Source organism: Pollachius pollachius, assembly GCF_949987615.1.
Source record: "Pollachius pollachius genome assembly, chromosome: 17".
NCBI classification, from domain to species: Eukaryota; Metazoa; Chordata; class Actinopteri; order Gadiformes; family Gadidae; genus Pollachius; species Pollachius pollachius.
In genome coordinates this window covers 14,608,115-14,632,499 of record NC_136950.1, presented here as the reverse complement: position 1 = coordinate 14,632,499, position 24,385 = coordinate 14,608,115, and the positions used below count along the sequence as shown (strand labels likewise).

General features: G+C 44.8%; 3 protein-coding genes across 4 annotated transcripts in view; 1 reads left to right on the top strand and 2 right to left on the bottom strand.

Annotated features, from left to right (window-relative positions):
- Positions 1 to 17,785, top strand: part of tpk1 (thiamin pyrophosphokinase 1) — a 57,594-nt gene extending 39,809 nt beyond the window's left edge. For both annotated transcript variants that reach the window (XM_079755178.1, XM_079755177.1), the window contains exon 9: positions 16,987 to 17,785. In XM_079755178.1, the coding sequence (XP_079611304.1) occupies positions 16,987 to 17,132 (146 nt within the window). In that variant the 3' untranslated portion in view covers positions 17,133 to 17,785. The remainder of the gene's footprint in view (positions 1 to 16,986) is intronic.
- Positions 17,786 to 18,683: 898 nt separating this feature from the next.
- sec61g (SEC61 translocon subunit gamma) lies at positions 18,684 to 19,857 on the bottom strand (the record flags this gene model as incomplete). The annotated part of the gene is made up of 3 exons (XM_079755179.1): positions 19,751 to 19,857; positions 18,950 to 19,045; positions 18,684 to 18,790 (listed from the first exon to the last, which is right to left on the bottom strand). The coding sequence occupies exons 2-3, from the start codon at positions 19,041 to 19,043 to the stop codon at positions 18,684 to 18,686; spliced, it is 201 nt and encodes a 66-aa protein (XP_079611305.1). The 5' UTR covers positions 19,044 to 19,045; positions 19,751 to 19,857.
- A 402-nt stretch (positions 19,858 to 20,259) lies between these two features.
- LOC307088677 (retinol dehydrogenase 12-like) overlaps positions 20,260 to 24,385 on the bottom strand; it is a gene marked incomplete at its 5' end in the record, with an annotated part of 11,530 nt that continues 7,404 nt past the window's right edge. The window contains 4 exons of the mRNA XM_079754629.1: positions 20,260 to 20,716; positions 21,288 to 21,480; positions 23,093 to 23,302; positions 24,221 to 24,325. Of these exons, the coding sequence (XP_079610755.1) occupies positions 20,614 to 20,716; positions 21,288 to 21,480; positions 23,093 to 23,302; positions 24,221 to 24,325 (611 nt within the window). The 3' untranslated portion in view covers positions 20,260 to 20,613. The remainder of the gene's footprint in view (positions 20,717 to 21,287; positions 21,481 to 23,092; positions 23,303 to 24,220; positions 24,326 to 24,385) is intronic.

Genomic DNA, 24,385 nt, shown 5'->3' with positions numbered 1-24,385 from the left:
TGGAGGATGACGCACAGCTGGAGTGTTCAAAGATTAGGGAAACAGCGGCAAAAGTTTGTGCTTTAGCATATGCACAACACAGACAGGGTTTTAATTATGTGTGTCTGTGTGAGTATGTGTGTGAGTGCATGTGTGCATGTGTGTCTGGGTGTGTGTATGTTTGTGTTTGTGTGTGTGTGTGTGTGTGTGTGTGGGTGTGTGTGTTGGCGTGTATATGTATGTGTGTGTGGCCATGGGAGGATTTTATTTTGTATGTTCCCTATTTTTGTTTTAAGAAAAGTTATTTTCTTCCCTGCAATTTCAGAGTTGCAGGCTATTTGAAGAAACATTATTCTTTGCTGAACCTTAGATAGCGGCCATTTTGTCAGCCACCCTCGCCCCTGTGGTTCTGCAATGTGCTGTCTCCCTTATTATTGTATTTGTTGCATTTATCTGATGATATCCTATGGTGTACCAAAATAAATGGTCCCATTCCTGCTTTGGTCTAGACATTCACATTGCTTACCCACATACACACAGCCCATCCAATGATAATACAGTATATGTCTGACAGTATATATTTGTATAGTCTTGTCGAACGGTAACTGACACCTTTCGTATTTTCAGACTATATATATACACATATATATTTATATATTTATGTATTCCTGTCTAATGGTAGACACCTGTCACATTTTCAGTATGTATATATACAGTGGGGAGAACAAGTATTTGATACGCTGCCGATTTTGCAGATTTTCCCACTTACAAAGCATGTAGAGGTCTGTAATTTTTATCATAGGTACTCTTCAACTGTGAGAGACGGAATCTAAAAGAAAAAAACAGAAAATCACATTGTATGATTTTTAAGTAATTAATTTGCATTTTATTGCATGACATAAGTATTTGATACATCAGAAAAGCAGAACTTAATATTTGGTACAGAAACCTTTGTTTGCAATTACAGAGATCATACGTTTCCTGTAGTTCTTGACCAGGTTTGCACAAACTGCAGCAGGGATTTTGGCCCACTCCTCCACACAGACCTTCTCCAGATCCTTCAGGTTTCGGGGCTGTCGCTGGGCAATATGGACTTTCAGCTCCCTCCAAAGATGTTCTATTGTGTTCAGGTCTGGAGACTGGCTAGGCCACTCCAGGACCTCAAGATGCTTCTTACGGAGTCACTCCTTAGTTGTCCTGGCTGTGTGTTCCGGGTCGTTGTCATGCTGGAAGACCCAGCCACGACCCATCTTCAATGCTCTTATTAAGGGAAGAAGGTTGTTGGCCAAGATCTCGCGATACATGGCCCCATCCATCCTCCCCTCAACACGGTGCAGTCATCCTGTCCCCTTTGCAGAAAAGCATCCCCAAAGAATGATGTTTCCACCTCTATGCTTCACGGTTGGGATGGTGTTCTTGGGGTTGTACTCATCCTTCTTCTTCCTCCAAACACGGCGAGTGGAGTTTAGACCAAAAAGCTCTATTTTTGTCTCATCAGACCACATGACCTTCTCCCGTTCCTCCTCTTGATCATCCGGATGGTCATTGGCAAACTTCAGACGAGCCTGGACATGCGCTGGCTTGAGCAGGGGGACCTTGCGTGCGCTGCAGGGTTTTAATCCATGACGGCGTAGTGTGTTACTGATGGTTTTCTTTGAGACTGTGGTCCCAGCTCTCTTCAGGTCATTGACCAGGTCCTGCCGTGTAGTTCTGGGCTGATCCCTCACCTTTCTCATGATCATTGATGCCCCATCTTACATGGAGCCCCAGACCGAGGGAGATTGACCGTCATCTTGAACTTCTTCCATTTTCTAATAATTGCGCCAACAGTTGTTGCCTTCTCACCGAGCTGCTTGCCTATTGTCCTGTAGCCCATCCCATCCTTGTGCAGGTCTACAGTTGTATCTCTGATGTCCTTACACAGCTCTTTGGTCTTGGCCATTGTGGAGAGGTTTGAGTCTGTTTGATTGAGTGTGTGGACAGGTGTCTTTTATACAGGTAAAAGTTAAAAAAGATGCAGTTAATACAGGTAATGAGTGGAGAACAGGAGGGCTTCTTAAAGAATAACTAACAGGTCTGTGAGAGCCGGAATTCTTACTGGTTGGTAGGTGATCAAATACTTATGTCATGCAATAAAATGCAAATTAATTACTTAAAAATCATACAGTGTGATTTTCTGGATTTTTGTTTTAGATTCCGTCTCTCACAGTTGAAGTGTACCTATGATGAAAATTACAGACCTCTACATGCTTTGTAAGTGGGAAAACCTGCAAAATCGGCAGTGTATCAAATACTTGTTCTCCCCACTGTATATATATATATATATATATATATGTATGGTCATATTTTCAGACCATACATAATATATCTGCACATACATTTCAATCAACCTCTATGGCCCTGACTCAAGCAGTTCGGCGCACCGTATTCCTCTTCCCCTCAAAGAAATAAGAGAGCAATCCAGTGGACTCCGACTAAGCAAATGACTGCTGACCCTGACTCAGGACCCATTCCCGCCGCCGCTTCTGCGGTGAAACGGCCACAAGGTTAAGGGCTGCCAATTGGCTGTTCCCAGATTTAAAACATCCACTCAAGAGTCAGGATGGAAAGGTCTGCAGATTGTAGGGACTCTAATTCCCTCCAATGATTAGGAATTAATGGTATGCCTTTGTATAGCGCCTTTTCGCCCTACCGCTTCCACTCAAATTCCATTCAAGGCTATGCTTTCAGCCAGACGTACGCGCACAGACACACACACACACACCTACACACACACACCTACACACACACACACACACACAAAAAGGGCTTCTGTCCAACACAGGCTAAGGAAAACATTTCAGTCAATTTGGCCTTGTACTACGACAGTGTATGTAAGGTTTGACCTTGGGGGTGGAGGGCTTCAGAAACATGAACCAGAACCCAAACTGGAACACTAAACCATAGAGAGTGGATGACTCTCTATAGAAAGTCAGTATAGAGAGAGTGGTGCCTGAGACAGGAGTCACAGTCTGCAGTCAGCCAACACGGACACACAGTGCACTTTTTAAAGGAGTTATAGTAAGTTGTCTCTTTTGATGATATCTCAAGGTGACATCCGTAGTGAGGGATGTTGATGAATGGAAATGCATCGCATAACATCACATGAAATCCATTTCATCCCATGGATCACTGCTTTGGGGGCTTTCCCTTCAGGGGTCACTGCAGGCGCTGGTGTGGAGTAGGGTAAGGTTATGAGCACATGAGTAAAGATTTGTCATGGCTTTGTTGTTGGTCCATGAGGTCATTTTGTTTATCAGCAGTTTGACATCACAGCCAAGATTGCCATTCTTTGAAGAATGGATAAGATAGGGAAAACAAGAGGTAAATATACAAACAAAAATATCTGGTCAGTGGATTATTATTCAATGCATTCCTCAAGCTTGTGATTAAAGGTAGTGTGAACTGAATACTGAATAATTGTAGTATCTGTGTGTGTGTGTGTGTTTGGGTTGTGGTGGTTACTATTCACTTGTAAAATAGTAGAATTATCATTTCATACTATTTGTGTTTCCCGTTATTTATGGGCCGCTGTCTCAGTCAAGCATTCAAGATATTTATCCATTCATTCATTCATTTACCCATTCTCATTCATGCACTCAGAGTCGCACTCCCTCACAGAACTCTTCCAGTGGCCTCACCAAAGCGTGCCTCATGCAATGGAAGGCTAATTCCCCTGTCTGGCAGTCAGATAACAGGAGCCAGAACATTATCACCCGCTACAGTCACCAACATAAGGTTGGCAGCTGTTTGAATTTCATGCCGCCATGGTTCGGTTCAGGCCTTCCCCGGGAACTCTTAAGTTGTCTTTATATTTTCCCCCGAACATTTGCGCTGGCTTCTGTTGTTCTCTGCTGCTTTTAATGCATTTATGTTTCTCCTCCCCTCCGAGGTATGGAGATCGTTTCATGAATCTGATCCAACGCACGGCTCCAGCGATGCATGCTTTGTCTTGACATAATAAATTACAGCCTTAATCATTTATCCTGTGTCTCGCGGTGGTGCCATGTCCCTGAAGCGCCGCGCTCATATTTTTCTAATGGTTTTATCCGTTCTACCTGCCTAGCTCTTTCTAATTATGCATTGATTCATTATTATTATTCCTTTCATTTAGGTTGTGCGTGTAGCCTCACAAAACAGCCAACGTATCCATTCCTGTCGCTTTGAGTTGAGATCCGAGCCTCAACTTGGGTTGCCAAAGCCTGCTGTAATTCTAGCAAACTCTCAACTGACCACGTGAAGCTACGCTATGCTAGGCTAGGCTAGGCTAACCGGCTAGCCAAATCTCGAAAGTCTGGCAAACAATTTGCGTCGCACTACGTGCCCTTGACTTCTTGTATTTCCCACCTCCCGCTAACTCGCTCTTTGTCTTTACCCCGTCCTTGGTGCAGCTCACTGAGAATGACTGGCACGGAACCACCCACTGCAAATATTCTCCGAGACATTAATCTGGCATAAAGGAGGGTGTCATTGAGTCTCCATAATCCTCAAAGCAAAAGTGGGGTGACCCAATCGAAATCAGTGACCCGCAGGAGCAAAGGAACTTAGTGAATAAAGTTTTTGCGCGCGTGTGTGTGTGTGTGTGTGTGTGTGTGTGTGTGTGTGTGTGTGTGTGTGTGTGTGTGTGTGTGCGAACAAATGCAGTGTTCTTTGAAGAGCATTGTTTACATAAAATCAGTCATGCTATTTTGGACAGACCCATTTCCTACATGTGGCAGCGTTTAGTTTCAAACCGAGACACCCCTGTAGAAAACGATGTCAGCGATCAGCAGGGGGTACCGCCTGACCTTTAGATATGAGACGCGTGTCTGTGTTCCTGAGTGCGTGCACATGCTCATTATATGGCTCATGGAACAAACGTGACAAGGTCATAGCGATGGTAGCGCACACACATGTGCCCCATCCCCATGAAACACACACACACACACACACACACACACACACACACACACACACACACACACACACACCCCGTGGAGGATCAAACAGGGATGTGTGTCGATGACAATACAATTAGACGCACAAATAGGCAACGTCGCGGGGGGAATGAGTGTGGCCCCCCTCTCACACCAGGAGGGGGTATTTAAACGACAGGAAGCTCGCTGGGATCGTGGCGGTGACGGCGGTCGGGGATTTAAACGGCAACGTACCAAAGACATGTTCGCCAGAGGCTACCGATTGCACTTTTCCATTGCCATTTTCGGACCGCAAACTGCGACCATTGTGCGTTCCCACTCGAGTCTACTGGACAGATTCGTCATCCCGTCTTCTTTTCAAGCAAAATGCATTAGATACCAATTAATCGTTACAACAGTCTGAAAAGAGGGCGCCGTTCCTCAAACGTGATCGACTCCAAAACAAGCGTGTCACCAGTTAACGCCACACCTTCACGGGGGGAGCCCTGTTGTTATGGAGATGGGAACCCAAGCCAAGCCAGGCCAGGCTGCCCCACTGTGCCCCAGACTCAAGCCAAAGCCAGGCTAGCACATTTGTATGGGTAAGGGGCCCCTAGTCGCTCTTCAAAGAACGGACCTGTTTCATGTTTGCTCATGTGGGAGATTGCTTGCCAGCGCAAAGATTTCAAGAGACGACCGATGTGATCTGCCATAGCAGCCGGTCGCTATCGGGATCCTCCCATAGCATGTTCAAAAGGAAGGGGAACCGACACACACGCAAACACACACCTAACACACATACAGTAGGTGACCGCATGATGGTTAGTGACGGGGATTGCGACAACACGGTGACCCGGAGCCCTTTCAAAGATCGGTGTTCGGCTCAAAACCGTTCCGACGCATCGAAACACCTGCCCGCCGAACGGAATGTGCTGTCACTTTCAGGAGCTCTATTCCGTCGTCCACCTCCCCGGCACGGTGCCTCTTTTATCCCCCGAATCCATCCAAAGAGCGCCTGTTGCTTCTGTGATCGTTGCTGGTTCAGTGGTGAGGAGGGGCGAGAGGTAGGGGGGCTGTTGTGGACTATCTATCATGCAAAGCGAGCTTGAAGGAGCAGAGCGCGGGGCCCATCCGCTGATGATGAATTGGGTCGTAATGCCAGACGCCATCCGCGAAAAGCGCTCCACACAGTTTGACGGCGGGGCTAACGGATATGATTGAAAACACGGCGGCGGTGGCGCTGGGCTGCCATGGTGTATGCGGGCGCCGTCACTCATGTTCCCCCCCAGTGTTTAGCCACCCCCCCCCTTATGACATCGCCGGGGGGACACAGCTTTGTTTGTTTTTGTTGCTTGATTCGTTTAGACAAGATCGATTTTGAGCGGCTAGGTGAGCACACATACTGATTTGCGTACACGCACACAAAACTGTTTTGTGGGAACTGGGAACTCAAAACTGCGCCATGGCCAACGATGGTGTGTGTGTGTGTGTGCGTGCGTGCGTGCGAGGAGGCAGACTGAGATCGCTGCCAATCCAGAACAAAAGGGTACCATGCTGTCAGGTTGAATGGTGAGTGTGTTGAAATGGGCCTTTGTGTTCCTGCCCGAGCGTGCTCTCTCTCTCTCTACTGAAACAGTGCTGATTTGGACTTCGTATTGAGGGAGAAGCAGGAATGTCGCAGGAAAATGGGGTTAAAAAGCGTTAAAATATCTCCCCATCAAGGCCAACAGCAGAGTAGCCTACGAAAAGAATAGACTGCAATAATTTGAATGCTAAAGATATTAAAACATAATTGATTAGGCCTAGGCCATCATATGTATCGGTCCTAATCCTGAATGCACTGTGCGTAAAATAATTTACGGCATTTTCCCCCCTTCCATATTACAAAAATAAAAAATAGCTTGTGTGACAACTAGGTGCTGATTTCTGAAACATGCTTTGCGCAGCAAAGACTTTATCTGATTCCGCATAAGGTTTCGTCACGGCGCGAGCTTTCTTGGTTCACTGGAGAAGGCGGGGCTGCGCACGGAGTCTAGACCTCTTTAGAATAATTTGTATTATTGCATACTCCCGAATGTTTAAATTTTTTTATGAATGAAGACACCCGCATGCAATAATGAATTCACGTCTGAGTGTAGACTGCAAACGCGATTAACTAGGGATGTTCGTTACTGTCTAGACACGGTCCAATGAATAGTGAACTTCATCACAGCCTCACCGAAGCGCCAACAGTGCAAACAATCGCAACAAAAAATGCCTGTAGAAATTATCCGACACCCGCTGGTCTCAGCATGATTCATGCCTACACTAGCCTATGTCTTTTGTCATTGATCAATGTGAGGACATTTTAACCACGATGGTTGAATTAAAATCAGAGGGAGACAGCAAGTGCAGATCGAAAGCGACCTCTCACACAAGAGCAATGGAATCATTTGATTTTATTATATGCCTTGTGACGTGGCATCTGATCGGTACATTTCGGCTGCGCATGTATATTTGGAATTTTAAATTGCTGCAATCAATTATGTTGTTGACTTCTAACATGTCTCTATCTTTGCTGTTTAAATCTAACAGTAGTCTATGAGTAACATATCGGCGGTAACCACTGTTTTTGGTTGCGGAATTGTGCCAGCTGGGCATTCCGTGGTTTTGGATGTGTTTTAGTAAAACACATCCAATACACGGAATGTCCGCTGGTGACGCCACAGAGGCTATAGTAGGCTAACGATGCTCTTCCTACGAGTACCCCTGGAGTCCTCGTTAGCTACGAGCGTTTTCACGACGTTCGTTACCAACGATGCTTTCGGAAAACGGTGTGAAAACTGTACGATGCTCGTATGCCCAGGTCTGTCACTGCCTCTGCTGTGTCTTGGACGTAAGCTGCATGAGCTGTTGGGCTCCGCCAGTAATCCTCCACTTGTTGATGCAGGGTTGATGTGGTTTCAGCCATCTACCAGCGCAGTCACATGGCGACAGGGATTAGGATTTGGTGGCGAGCCCTTACTTGAAATCTCGGCTAATTAATTTCCAAATAATTGAAACCGGAGAATCAGAAGTCAGCACTGTTTAATCGGACACGCGCCCACGCACATTTCCATCAGTTTGATTTGCTTCTGCATGCCACACTTTTTTCTTAGCTCAGTGCTTTTGGGTGTGGAGGGATGTGCATTTACACAACAATATCCTCTGATTTTCTCTTTGGAAGGTTATTCCCCAAAACAGCAGTACCACAGTGTGTGTGTGTGTGTGTGTGTGTGTGTTGTTATATTTCGCTGCATCACTATGTTTGTGACTTAACACAGACCATAACAAAGATAAATGGACAACCTGTCATAGGTGTCCCCTCAGAGCCTGTCGGTCTGTGACTGTGTGTGACTGTGTGTGTGTGTGTGTGTGTGTGTGTGTGTGTGTGTGTGTGTGTGTGTGTGTGTGTGTGTCTCTGTGTGTGTGCGCGCGTGCGACTGTATGTGCTTCTGCCTTACTGTATGCTTGTGGATGTGTGATATGTGTGTGTGTGCCTGTGATTTGGCCTGTGTGTGTATGCCTCTGATTGTGCCTGCCTGCATGTGTGTTTGTGTGTTTTGCGTGTATATGTGCATGAGTTTGGCTGTGCGTGTGGCTTTGTGCAAAAGTGACAAAAAGATAGACAGAGAAAGAGACGGAGAGAGAGAGAGAGTTGTAGAGATCAAGGACAATGGCTGTCTGGCTTGTGAAGAGAGAGACTGTGAGCAAGAGATCCTCGTTCAGTATGATGTGTCAAAGCCCACTCAAGTGCTCCAGAGGGCAGCCTCGCCCACCACTACCGCAAACATCCCTCTGCACAAGTAAAGTCTCTCTCTCTCTCTCTCTCTCTCTCTCTCTCTCTCTCTCTCTCTCTCTCTCTCTCTCTCTCATTTTCCATTAATGATTGTCTAATGTATTGCGATTTCTTCCTACTTTAAGCCCTGTGAATAGTCTTGTGTTTGAATACTGCTTCCACATCACAATGCATCATGGGATATTTTTCTGGCGATGTTCCCGCATAATGGGTCCTCAAGAGAGTTGTACAACAGTAAAACCCTTAATCAACTAAATACACCATATCCTAGGCTAATAAAAACTTTGTTTAGCCACATCTCCCCTGAGAAACACTGGGGAAGTTGCTAACGCTACAATGTCTTCCTATAATGAGAAATCATTCCTGTTTAATTACCAAACAATGGTCAAATAACCATCATAACTAACAATGCAATGCTCCTATGCCTCCAAAATGGAGGCGGCCATTGTGATGTGACAATCCCCCGATATGAATAAACTTGCCTTGCATTTGCATCAATCTCTCTCTAAAAAATTCTAAATGTTTTTATGCGTGTCCCTGTGAAATAGAAAGCCTCCAAAATGGCACTAGGACTAGACAGGGTACACATCATTATATTTTAGTTAGAAATACTAATTTACACATAAAAAATGAGGTGGAACAGGGCCTATGATGTTTATAAGCAATTGTCCTATCAAGAAGGGTTAGAGGGATGTAATGAAAGTTAATAATGAATTTAAATCCCAATATCAAACTTCCACATTCTGATCCAATTGAAGTCATAAAATCTCAATACAACAGTGCCCTGTCGAAAAGTACTAACTGTCCATCTAAAAACAATTGTAATTTAATGTAGATGAAGATTTCACAGCGGCAATCTCATTACTAAGACTTCATTTCAGTATAAATTATTTAAGATTCTCTTATCTAAAAATAGAATCACACACACACACACACACACACACACACACACACACACACACACACACACACACACACACACACACACACACACACACACACACACACACTTAGCCTTTATTACTCGGGCAGAATATAAAATGTTTTAAACCACAGATATTGTGTTCATAATTTCTTTTGGAGCAAGTTAGGGAGGAGGGAGTACTTGATCTCGCGGGGGGGCAGATGGATGTATCTGCTCATGGATCTTGTCGGCGCAGGTCCCAACCGCCGTCCCCGCAAGTGGTCCGCATAACTTCTCCCTTCTCTCCCTCCGCCCTTCCATCTTCATGCCCCCTTCAGAGGCAATCGGGGCATCCAACCCCCATTCTCCCTTGGCTTTCTCTCTCCTCTTTCCCACTTCCTCCTCCTCTCCTGTGTCTCGTCCTTCTCACCCCATCCTCCTCCTCCTCCTCCTCCTCCTCCTCCTCCTCCTCCATCGACCCATCCCCTTCCTCCAACTTCTCCTCCTCCTTCTCCTCTTCTGTGTCTCAGTCTCAACATCCTCTCCTCGTCCTCAGCTGCTCCTGTCCCCGTCTCCCCTCGTCCACCCTCCACCTCTTCTCCTGCTCCTCCTCCTCCTGTCTCCGTCTCCCCAGATGCCCTCCTCTCCTCCACCCTCCTTCATGCTGCCCTGCACTCGCTGTCCGCCCCCTTGCTAACGCTTTAATATCTCCCGTCTTGTACTTTCCACGTTGAGCTCGGGGAGGAAAATATATCTGTTCCGTCTTTTTTCTCTTGACCTCTCGACTCTCCCTCGTTCAGTAGCTTTCTCTCCCCTTCCCTCTCTCCCCTTCCCTCCCCTCTCTCTCCTTCTCGCTCGCGCACCCTCTCTGTCTTGTGCAACCTTCGCCCCTACCTACTCTGTCTCGCTACGCCCGGGCATCACTCCCCATCCCTCTGTGCACTTGACTTCACCTTTTTCATCTCTCCCTCTTATTCAATCTTCATCTTTCTCCTTCGCTCGCTCTCTCTCTCTCTCTCTCTCTCTCTCTCTCTCTCTCTCTCTCTCTCTCTCTCTCTCTCTCTCTCTCTCTCTCTCTCTCTCTCTCTCTCTCTCTCTCTCTCTCTCTCTCTCTCTCTCTCTCCTTCTGCCTCACCCTAATCCTCACCAGGACGCCCCAGACAGACTAAATTAACACAGTGTATACTGTGTCATGGGCGATGTTACTACCTTTTTATCACTTTATTTATGAACCCTCAGATGCCTGACATCACACGCATCACCCGCATGTGAGCCGGGGGGGGGGGGGGGGGGAATGAAACGGAAACCCTGATGTGAACCTCTCATGTTCCGCAGAGGGGGGCCAGGAGACACACACACCCACCAGGCGCACACAAAGACACGGCCTCGCTCGTTCTGCATGAGCCTGCGTTTTCCTCACCAGACATGAATCGTTTAAGTAACCTAAAATTTTTTCCTCTGCGCTACGATCACGTCAAACATGTTCCGCCAGTGAACTAGGACCTCTACACAACCCTTGCGCCTCAAGTGAAACCACTTATCAGAACACTCTAATAAAGTTTGTCTTTTTCGTTACCTTTCTCTTTCTCTCCCTCTCGCTCTCTGTCAAAACCACATGAAGCCATGACCCCAGTTTGCAATATAGTGTTTTTCGTTACCCCTCTCTCACTCCCTCTCACTCTCTCTCTCCCCCCCCCCCCCCATCCATCTGTACCAAGGTCCATCTGTACCAAGACACCGAGAGGTTAAGCCGCGGCAGAGCGGTGATTGGCGCCTTGATTGCGCGGACAACAGCCCCTAGCCACTAGCTCCATAAACATTTAATGGGAACAGCCTATCAACGCCCAGCAGATGGGGCCAACATTTGCTAGGCCCGCGCCGCTAGGCCTGGCTCACTGGCCAATAAATAGCTGTTTCATAAAAGGGTGAATGTCAACCGCGGGGAAAGGACACTGGTCCTACATCACACAACTCGGTGACATGAAACAGATGAACCCAAGACACCCGTCGTGTCTCGTAATGAACGCTGCCAACGTGTTTATGGTGTCATTTCCTTTCTTCCTTCCTTTTGATCACCCGTTCATACGTTCATTTGGCGACTAGTGAATTCACACATTCGTTCCTTGGTTGTTTATAAATTCATTAAATGATCCTTAGTTTGTTCATTCCTTCATTCATTTGTTCTTTGCATTCATTCATTAATTCCTTAGTTCCTCTGTTCATTTGTTCCTTAGTTCATCCACGCATAGATTGTTTTCCTTAGTGAATACATGCATTCAGTGATGCCTGATTTCATTCCTTCATACCTCCCAAAAGAGAGGCCAGATGGTGAAAGCACAATTCAGACCCTTTTGATGATACTGCTTGATGAATCTCCAGTTTTCCAAAGCATTTATGTGTTCAGATGTTGTTTATTACCAACTCATAGACAGCCTCGTCCAAACCACTTATTAGTGATAACAGCTGCGTATTGGCACTGCCCATGATAGGCTTCCATTGTGTGTGTGTTTGTTTGCGTGCATCTGAAGAGACTAATACAGCTTTAAAGTTTCTGTCTGCTGTACTTTTCGTGACGGACGCGCAAAGTCCGGGAAGGGAAGGCAGGAAGAAACTTATTTTTCCACGGCCCGCCAAACAGGGGAGCATAAGTGCTAGAGCCAATGCATAACTTGGAGAGTGCACCTGCCTAAATGTTTGCCTCACCCCCCCCCAAAGTTAGGTTTATCATTTATTCACTGAATCTTATTCATAAAGATGAGCCGTTCCCAGGAGTGGATATCAGAGTTAACATCTGTGATGTCTGACTGGCCTCAAAGCAAACCTCATTGTGGTCCGGTATACCAGTTGTCTCTCCTTCCATTTCCCTTAACCCCTCTCAGCCACTCGCTCCACACAAGCACAGATTCTGGGAGGCCCTACTAATGTTCCCAGTAAGAACGGGGTCGTTGTTTATTGTGTTTTCTTTCCCTTCCTATTTTCATTCAAAGTTTGAATTTTCCGCTGAAGACAAGAAACCCTTTCACGTGGTTTTATTTCAGCGGTTACTACCTCCCACCGTACCACTCCATTTATTTGATTTTACAAAACCTGACAAGACGCCGCCGCCCCACAGCTATTTTCATTTTCTTTCTTTCATCGTTCTTTCTCTACCTGTCCAATTTTACCATTAGCCTCTGAGCCTGTACATGCCCCCCCCCCCCGCCTACCCCAACCTACTTTCCCCGCCCCCCCCACCTACCCCAACCTACTCCCCCCCCCCCACTGCGAGCCCCCCTTCTCTGGGGTAATTTGTTGGGTAAATACGGCCTACTTACGGTTGACGGGCCCTCTCGGCCGTGGCGCTGGAAATGCAATTACAGGCGGCAAACATCTCCTTTGTTATCACTAGAGGGTGTGACGCTCATTCGGTCCCCTCGGCAAGAGGGGGGGGGCAACATCGATCGGTATCAGCTTTGAGGAGGGGATTACTAATGAAGCCGTGTGAAAGCCTGTTGTGCCTGGTGAAGAATATTCATGTGTGTGTGTGTGCGTGCACGTGGCTTGTTCGCATGGGTGTGTGTTGCTGCGTGTGTGTTTTTGGTGCGTGTGTGTCTGTGTGTGTTCGAGGGAGAACAGAAGGAAGAGATGAAATGTGGGAGGCAGACTGCAAAACCATGGCTCCCCTCATACTCCACATTGTTTTCAGTGCACTTCACAATTTGTGTTTCTTTGTATTATTGGTGCTTTGCTGCCACTGGTGGTCAGGATGAGCATTGCAGGCTTTGAGAAGCAAAAAAATTGTAATATCCTACGTGTGCCAACAGACGTGTATTTCTTGTATTTCTTGCTGTTCTATCTCTATTACACTAATATAAGACGTTTGCTTATATATTTTGCCTTATACGCCTATTCTTAATTCTATACCTATTCTATATCAACCTAATTTGTTAGTTTCCTCTCAAGGTACACGCTAGAACTACCGCACTCGTTATAAATCTGGGCAGACAGCCTGTGACCTAATGTCTGTCCCTACGTGGTGCGTCGAACTTGAGGTATGTTCCTAAATCCCTGGGTGGGTGCAATCGTACCCATCTAGGGTGTGAGGTACTCACCGCAGGTCCACAGCCACCGTAGGCGAACAGATCCCTCCGTGACACGCCGCACCGGCACCTCGTCTCCAGGTGACCAGCCCTAGCTTTGAATCCCGTCGTTCGGTTTCCCCAGTGTACAGCGTTACAACCCAAAAGTTCTCTCATAGAAGTGACTTCAACAAAAACGTGCATCCTGTTTTAATTCAAAACTGCAAACTCAGAGTCTCACCTGCAGAGAGCCGCCTCCAGAGACTCTCAACCCAGAGTCTCACTTCCTGACGCCCACCTGCCCTCAGCTGCTGCTATTTACAGCTAATGAGCACCTCAACACCGCCCCCTCTGTGTAATGTCAGTACTGGCCCTAACCATAAGCACATAAGTACATTCTATACCTAATCGGAACAATGTTGCAGTGAGGCTTTAAAAAGAAAAAAAGGCTTCATATTTTATAGAAATCCTTGGATTACAGGGAATTACATTGTGCAGTTTTACTGTAATACCCAGCAGGTCATTTTTTACCTGAGATCAACAAATAGATTGCCTGTCATATTTAATCCCAAATGACGGTGATTATCCAGTCTAGTGAAGGCAATTAGCGCAAAGACAAATATTAATTACGACCCCAGAACTACAATGTCAAATATGCCATTTAGCCGTGTTGTGCATCCCATACTTCCTCTGACAGCCTCAAATAGAAATTGGTTATAACATGACAAGAGATCAATTATAAATTTGAATTATTATAACAGGAACCTTTGCTTCAGTTTCAACGCTTCCCAATGCTAGCAATACAAGTAAAGATGAACACGCAAACACCCACAAACACAAACACACATACACACAACAACACAAATCAGAGGTTGTGTGTGGAACAAAGAACCCCCATACCACATGGCGGGGTACGGGGCGAGAAGACAAAGGCACCCTGGGGTGAAGGACTCAAGGGCACTACTTTTGCACAGTTTGACACTCCTACCTTCTTAAAAAGTCTGGAAACCGCTGCTCCTTCTCAGTCACTATCACTCTCTCTCTGTAGCAAAGTGTCCACGAAGCAAACTCAAACTTTGTGAAGCAACTCTGTTTTTATTTCTTTGGTTTGGGGTAGCCCTTTTTACATCATGGTGGGTTGCCAGTCTTTGAAGCCGTCTTTGATGTCCACGCAGGCATCCGTAGCCGACCGATTTGCTCTGTGACTACAAAAAGGCAGTGTAGAAATAACAGGGTTTTTTTGTTTTTTTTAACTTTCTTTTGTTATACTGTTTCATGCATATTCATTAATAACTTTCGTATTGTTGCTCCTGTCATGGGTGATTTGCCATTTTATAAAGGACGTCCAGACAGCACAATTATAATAAGGTTTGACTGCGGTGGGAAACACATCAGGTGTTTGATCCTGGGTGTTTTTCTAAATCAGGTTTCAAGATTCTTCCAATTATTTTAGGCCCCGAGGGAGAACCACTTCAAGTTCACACGTACACAAATCATTTACTTCTCAGTACTCGGCTCTCGTTGACAGAAGTTATGGAATAAACTTGGTAGAATTTGCTTATTTCAATAACTGCACTTTATTACTTCAATGCCTTTAAGACAATGCATACCTGAGGAGACTGAGTAGTAGTCTGCTCAGGAAAAATAGAAGCAGTTAGGAAAAATAGATCATAATAATAATAATGTAAAAATGCTAATGAATAATTCACACAACACAACGCTCTAAAGGGCTCTTTATGGTTCCATGTTCATGCAACGCAAGGGGGTTACGGACCCCTTATGTCCTTGCGGACCCACCTTGCGTCCACCGCAAGGGCCGGACGTGCGCCTCCCAAAAATCGTAACCTTCCGTCGAGGCGATGCAGCAGCAAGGGCTGTGATTGGTCCGCTTACTAAAACCCGACGCAGAACCTTAAACGTTCACGACTGTGTCGAAGCGTCTGCGTGGTCATTGCGTTGCGGGAACGTGGGACCATTATCAGCCCTTAACTCAAACATCAATATCCCTCTCTCACTATGCCTTGATTAGAAACATTTTATTCTTTTTGCCTTCATTTGAATCAGTTTTGTTATGTTGTGTGGAGTGCCCAGTTGTCTCATGACGTGTCGGTCAATTATTTAAGCAGGGTGTTCTATGTGTCATCAGCGGTTGACATGTTGGAAGGAAAACACATAGCTATGTGTAACAAATCAACACTTGGGTCTTTGTGAAAGGCTGTTTTTGTACGTTCATTAAAGAAAAAAACATTTGCCTTTTTCCTTCGTTAGTTTCATTATAATCGACCGGCAAAAGCGACCGAACAAATCCATGCCACCCCGTCCTCATAGATGCCTCAATTTGGCCTGCATTGACACAGGCCTCTGTAGTTAATGTGGAAATAAATTGTGCATTCTTCCGTTTGATCACTAGAGGACAGTGTTTAAGCTTTGCCAATGTAAATATGAACCTTTGTGTGCGAAAAATAAATTGGATCCCCAAACATTAGCAATGATCAAGAACCAATTTCAGTTCTCATCTCCTAAAATTTGCTCTCAAGGGCTGAGCGGTCACACTCTTTTGATTCCGAATTTTCTCAAGTCACCTTGAAGTTTCGGCGGCACTTTGCTCTTTATCACGATGGAAGGGGACCACACAGAGAAGGCAAGAGTGACTCATGCGACCCGGCCGTCTGTGTTGGCAGAGGCTGAAGGGGTTCACGATTCAGGGGGATTTGTTGGTGCTCTGGTGTCTGGTCTTACTTTGGAGCAGCGGTAAACACTCCAGCTCGGCACACTTTAGTATTCAGGTTTCCTCCCTGACCTCAAAGCTGAAACGGGCTTGTGGTATTGAGTGGATTACCTAGAATACTTAGTGGTCACTGGTCACCAGATCGACTTTCAAAGGGGTTTTCGGTTGGCACCTGAGGTTCTTTTAGGACAAAGTCTTTAGATATGTTTAAGGAAGAATGTTGCTGTGTGGTTTTAGGGGGAAAAACATTTTTTAATATTACATATATAATAGGGACATCTTCCATGCCTTTGAGTTCTCAAATCCAAGTTGAGCACTCAACCATCCCTTGCCTACTACGTTTATTCCCACTCTAATGTCCAACCTAATATTTAATCAAATTATTGTGATTCCTATGTGAACAAAAACACCACAAGGTAAGGTCTATGGACAACCCCAAAAATATCTAATAGTATTGCCTAACTAGGAGTTTGTGATGAGACCTAGTTCTGTGATGTAGGCTACAAAGTGTGTGTCCAGTCCCCCAGCATCTAATTCCTCCCTTGTGCCCGGTCTCCCTTGTCCAGATGACCAGGTCCTGCAGTTTGGGACGCTGGTGAGCACCTCCAACACCTACGAGCCAGTCCCCCCAGGACACCCCAGGAGGTCAGTGACTGTGACAACGGACCAACCACTGCTGTGGAGCATGGGCGTCGGCCAGGACAGGGAATGACATGCCAGCGTTCCTGGTCCAAACCCAGCCAATCAGGCCCAACGTTTTTTGCTGAAATGTCTAATCAGGGTCATTGCCAAATCCTAATCTCTGAACATGCAATGACAGCAAAGTTAGTGATTTTTGTAACAATTATGGTGGTTTGAAATGCACCAATGTTAAAACACAATGTTAATTCACAGCACTGTTAAGTGATTTTAGAGCAATTATGGTGGTTGGAAATTCACTGTTACACATTGTTCATTATAATTCACTACTATGTATTCAAAAGAAGAGGACCCATGTTGCCTATCGAAGTGCATAACTGTGAGCCCTCTTTTGTATCATACTATAATGTGCCTTTTCCACGGTTTCAGTCCTGCACCCACAGGAGCCTTCGAGTATTTCATGCAAGTACAATTTGAGAGAGACTGTAGTGCCTTTGAAGAACAAAAGAAAGAAACTTGTAGCGACTGAACAAAGAATAATGAGGAAAACACAGCCTTTTGGGTTTCTATGATTTTATTAAACAGAGTCAAGTACAAATATTGCACACTGAATGTAGAAATGACATCCTGTGAAGTCCCCCAAAATCCCCCCCCCCCCCCCCCCCAACACATGGTCTTCTTTCTCAGTTCCATCCGGTCTAGTTCTGTTTGGACATACAACGTTTAGCCGCCCCTAGATGAATAAAGAAACAGTGTTTGTTAATATTTGACAGGAGACCTCACACTGAAAATTAGTGCACATGTTTAATACTAAATAATAAGCATTGGTGAACAACACAAAATTAACTGGTGTAGATTATAATCATCGGTAAATGCCTAGAACACTATCAATGTTGCTAAAACATACTATTAATCAGGTCATGAACTGATTAAATATGGATTACCAACCAATTACCTATACCCAATAAAGGTTTTTCATGTGACCTAACTGCTGAGACTATGTTTTTTGCTTGGTAAAATATGTATGGTATAAGTGAAAGATTCCAGTGATTCTATAAAGTCCTCATGTCTTATTTACACAACATTGTTTGACATCCAGCTGATGTGTCGCATAAGTCTGCAACACAAGCAACAACATGAAATTGGCCTTCAAGGAAAGTCAAAGGCTAAATGCGTTAAATTGTTAAATATGTGGTAAATGGTGATGCACAATGCATACCAGGTACTATGTACCGTTGTATGTAGTATTCCTGTTTGCCCGCCTGGACTTGATATCTGCAGACGGTACTGCATCTCGCAGAGATGTTGCGACAGTGTGTTCAATGGGATTTATTATTTAAAGCGCTGCGCTCTCAACCACAAGTAGATTTATCCTCATGGTCGTCCCAACAGCCCAGGGTTTCTGTTTCAGATTTTTTTTTTGCAATATTTCTGCCTATATTATTATCCTGTAGCACCACAGACAATTTGGTGAAAGGGGTAAGGTATTTTTTTTGTATTGATACACCATTTTATCATCCATCTTGAGAAAAATAAAAATAAGCACAACCACGAAAAAAAAAAAAATTATAATCCTATAAACTTTTTTTCCCTTTGGACTTGGAGAGTTGTTTTTAAAGGCTACTTACACAATGATGTTGTTGATGGGGATGTGGATGAGTTTGACAAAGAAACCGATGAATCCCATAATGGCAAACCCAATAGCTGTGGCCATGGCGATCTTCTGGAATTCTAACAGATGGAAGAGGAGGAAATCGAGAGACCAATAATTAGACAATCTCTTGACCTTCTCCAGCCTTTTTGTTGATAGTCTCAATGCTGAAAATCCGTTTTAAGGACTGACCAGACATTTAAAAAAAAAAAAAAACAGGCAAAATAATAGTTGCTTACCTTTCCTGTCTGGTTTGGTACATCTCTTTACCAGTCTTATGGAGTCTTTTACGAACTGCCGACTGGGCTCCACGAACTGCATGATCTGGTCCATGTCTGCAACAGGACGAGTCATCATTAAGGACACAGGTCAAGCAGTGGCTGCTGAGGTTTTAGATCAACCGCTGGGACGAAACTAGCTCATTCTGAGTGAATCACAGAGAATACGCCAAACCCTTATCTCTAGAAAGACACCAATGGATTAACGGATGCTTCAATGTCAATTCATGTTTCAAAGTTGCAGCTTTTTTGGTTCGCTCCATGTTTCTTAAACGGTACATGACGTCATTGAATACTGCAATATTTCTGGATACATTTTGTACTTTTCCGTTCGTGACTTAATCACTAAGGTTAAGGACAAATGTGGGTCCTCCTCAGGCCAGACCAGAACCACTGCTGAAGATGACCCGAGTGCTGACGTTGTCTGTGAGGAGTACGGCTAGCTGCTAGGCTAGCCGACACAGCTATCGTCTAACCCTAATACCAACAGGCAGCTGGCAGGAGAACTTGTTTTTTTTAAACCAATCACATGTTAATTAAACAAATGTAATCTCAATCCCCAAACGGGTTATCCATTTGATTCGTGAGTAACAGCTCGATAGTAGTGACTACTAGTGATTTGTTCCTACTCAAGCGAACTAGCATAGCGGACACGTCTTATTAGTTGCTACGATTAGTTTAAAAGGGTTAGGATCCAGCAAAGGCACTGCCGTGTAAATATAATACACAATACACCTAGTCTTTTTAAATAGCTTCACTTACTTGTTTAGGGGGTTTGTTCGACCGAAAAACGAATGTTGCAGGAGAAGCGGAGACACTGAAAGCCACGTCGCTCTCCAAAGCTTATTGATGTAGAAAGGTTGACGTCGATTTAGCGTACGCATGCGCCGCAGCACATTTACCCCTGTTTAAATTTGGACTGGAATGTGTTGTCTGCCACCTTGTGGTCGGAGAGATAAATACAGTGACTAGGCCGGGATGAATCAGGCAAACAGACTTATGGTCATTTATGAATTCCAATAAATTGCAATACAGTACAGGATTTAGAGGCAATGCATTGAAAAAATACACAAGCATCCCTGAAGTAACAACTATTCATAAAAGCAGAAGAATGGACGGACACAAATCTGAATGATGCTGTTAAAATTACTCTTTATTTTTACATAAAAAACATAGATGTGTATGTTATGTACCTAGACCAGATGTCTGGAATCACAGTACAGAGACTAAGCCTTACAGGAACAACTCAGTGCATTAAAATGTGAGTACTTTTTATCTAGTACATGTAAATAAATAAATCGTGCTTTGGTGTGAATATACTTTTTAGAATGGGGGGGGGTGTACAGATGTACGAGCTAATTTATATAACACTTAAAATAACTATATCTTTCGATGCCATACATTATATATATAAAAACAATGGTGTAGTATAGTATAGTATATATATATATATTTATAGTATATATAATATTAAAAGATGTATAATATATATATTATGCACACACACACCTTCTTCAACCTTCCATCCAAACCCCCCAAAAAACATGAATGCCACTTTCTTCTTAGTCCTAGTGTCCTTGAAGCTGTTTCCACTCTTCTTCCAGGAAGGGAGCCAGAGCTGGTGTTTACTCCCAGGTGAGGGTGAGCATGCTGCAGCTGATCTCCCACAGCTTCTGGCCTAAGTCATCATCCACAGCTTGCCTGGAGCGCCTTCCAGGGGCACAGTCACTGTTGACACACACACAAACACATACATACATACACACAAGGGTTCACTCGCACACAGACATACACACACGTTCTCACTCACACACACACACACACACACACACACACACACACACACACACATAGAATGGCAATGACAAACTTCTGCTCAGCAGCAACAACAACCCTTTCATCTAAAACAACTATGACTTCAAAACAAAATTAAAAATACACCAACCATCCAATACTGACATCAAGGCCATTGATGAAAGCCGGGAGAGGCTATCTCAGGTTCCACGTTTGGGTGGTATGAGTGAGTGAATTTACTATTGTATTCTGCCGGGAAAGAGAAACAGCCACTGATTGGCCAAGGTGCATCCAAGTGTTAAATTACAAGGTCCCATTCCAGTTTTTCCAAGGGGTGTGTGTGTGTGTGTGTGTGTGTGTGTGTGTGTGTGTGTGTGTGTGTGTGTGTGTGTGTGTGTGTGTGTGTGTGTGTGTGTGTGTGTATGTGCCTGCATCAATATATTTGTGTGTGTTTATATGTGTGCATGCTTGTACGCTTGTGTGTACGTGTAAGTGTGTGCTTTACCTGAAGTACCCCCCACTCTGGCTCTCCAGGCCTGGCTCCAGGGCACAGTACAGGGTGGTCTGGGCCCCTTCCACGGGGGTCTTGGTGAACCAGCCAAAGAGCTTCACCGCCACCTGGATGCAGCGGTGCTGGTGTCGCCACAGGTCCGACTGCACCACCCCAGGGTGCAGAGAGAACACACTCACACCGGTACCTGCAGAACACACACACACACGTGTGTGTTTCATGTTGAATGTATTTCACGTGGAAGTTCAAACAAACACACACACACACAAACATGTGTAAACAAGCACTCACAAACAATGGCCCTTGCGTTATAGATTAAGGGGGATATCAGAGATGGGAAATCGAATGCATGTTTGCTGACAAGACTCTTCTGAGTAAATAAGAAAGGAACCACATGTCTTTGAACCCGTGAACTTTTTCTTTCCTACTCAGCTGGAAAGAATAGTCGGGCAGATTAGAGGCGTCAAGGGAGAAGAAAAGAAAGAGAGCTCTCTTGGAAGCCAGTGTTGAGCATATGGAGACATGTGATTTGTGAGTCAATGGACCAGGGCTGTATCCGAACACTTTACAATGGACCTCCGGCACTTAGCGGCTAAGTCAGAAGCATCAAACCGAAGAATGGCTGCCAATTGGATCTTCTTTCTTTTCTGTTCTTTTATTCTTAAAGGAATAGACAATGTCTTCTTTCTCTTACAGCATTTATAATTGCTGTCCTAACTATGACAATTCTAAAAAAAAATGTTCTGTGATTTTTGAGTGACAGGTTAATTTGAATAAAAGTTAGGGCTTTCTTTGGGGGAGGGGGGGGGGGGGGGGGGGAGTTGGGTTCGTTGGCGGTTTAATGGGTTTGTGGTGGTGGGATGTGGATTGCACCTTTATCACCATCATCATCATCATCATCATTACCAATTGCAGTTCAATTGGTTTGGTAATTCGCATTGAGTACATATTTAATAGAAATCGCACCTTCAACTGCTATCACAATTAACTTTTGTAAAACTTGAATTGAGTCGAAGGAATACCTGTCTGCATACAGAGAATTACATCCAGTAAAACTCAATCGATAGTCAAACTTTAGCTTTGTTGTTTTAAAGATGGCATACCATACCACCAGGTTTGAGTGTGATTAGCCGTTACAAGCCATTTTGAAAATCGGCCTCTTCTGACATCACAGGTGGGCGTCTCCACCTAGATGTATGACGAATAGATGAGCAACCTTTGCTACAGTCCAATGGGTAGGCTGGTAGACTGATCTATCCAGCACACATTTAGGTGGACACGCCCTCTTCTGATGTCAGAAGAGGCAGATTTTCAAAACGGCTTGTAACGGCTAACCACACTCACACCTGGTGGTATAATATGTCCTCTTTAAATGTGAGCCCACTTTTCAACATAGTTGGATAACAGCACTTTTGCTGCATACCCTCTATGCATTTGTCTCTTTCCGTGGACCTTTTCTTCCACTTCCAATCCAATCCAACTTTATTTGTTAAGCCCTTTAAAACAACCATTGGTAACCAAAGTGCCTTACAGGGTAATAAGTTAAAGACATCACAAATAAAAGACAAGAAAACAGCTCAACAGGACAACATAATAAACGACAACAAGATAAAACGATCAAAAGATAATACTAAAATTCCAATGTCTTCCTAAGTGTCAAAAGCCAAAGAGAAGAGATGGGTTTTGACGAGGCATTTAAAACCAGACAGAGAGAAGGCCTCTCTGATGTGCTGAGGCAGACCGCTCCAGAGTTTTGGAACCACAACAGCAAAGGCACGGCTCCCCCTCTACTTCCTCACCTTGCAAGCGCGCGGCCAGGGAGCGGGCGAAGAGCACGTTGGCCAGCTTGCTCTGCCCGTAGGCCTTCATGGTGTCGTAGCTCTTCTCGCTGTTGATGTCCCCCAGGTTGAGGCCCGTCCAGGTGTGAGCCACCGACGCCACCACCACCACCCGGGACGGAGCCGAGCGCTTCAGCAGGTCCAGGAGCAGGTAGGTCAACAGGAAGTGACCTAGAGAGCATGTCCGGGTGAGAGGTCGTCCAACAGCGGAACATACTCTTTACTACGGTTCGATTATTGGTGACTTTTTACAATAAGGGTCAAGGGTCAGGGTTGAGTTGTAAAGGAATACCTAAGTTAACATGAACACCCTTAGTACTACAAATGAACTGAAGTGGGTGACAGAGAATGAACTCATCTTCCAATCCTTCAGTTATTAACTGGGTGTGAACACGATGGAGGCTTTATTTTCTGGTCCGCTGAACTTCTCTCATCAGGTGTTAAATCCTGCTGTCTGCCGGCACTGTTCTGTTGTTGTGAGAGTTTGAGCCTCTGTGAATGCCTAGTGCATGTTAGGTTTAATAAATATTAGACCTCACAGGCAGACCGCGACAGGAAACTTATTTAAAAGTGTGTAAAGCTAACAGGGGAAAACAAATCCTGAGGCACTGAGAGGCCAGGCCGAGTGCATATAGTGGTTGGACCTTCAAACCTACAGGAGCCTGTTTCCACCTATAGAACTGTCCATTGTTCGGTCTTCCTGTTATATAATCGTTTGTATTTCCCATAGCAGAGCGAAACGCATGATGAAAAATGATTGGTGTGTATGGTGCGCACGAAAAATGTACGTCTGAACTTTGGTCAAGTTATGGTATGTTATATTTAGTGGGGACGCCTGAAGGTCTGCAATTAGATATATTGATGAATTGTATTGTGATAATAGTTGAAGGACGCTTCTGTACAACTTCAACAAAATCAACACATTTTAGTGTTTTCTGAAAAGAATTCAATGACAATTATTTGGTGTTTTCTGGGGAAAAACATTTTCAGTTGGGTTCATGTTCCTTTTTATCAATTAAACATGTACCAGAGTATAATATTACAAAATGTCAACGGACAAGAAACACCAGATGCTCTGTGGTCCCTCACCCAGATGGTTGACTCCCAGCTGCATCTCAAAGCCATCTGTTGTCTTAGAGTAAGGACACATCATGATGCCTGCATTGTTGATCAGGATGTCCACCTGCTTCTCCTCTGCGGGCACATACACAACCAAACAGACAAACACACACACACACACACACACACACACAC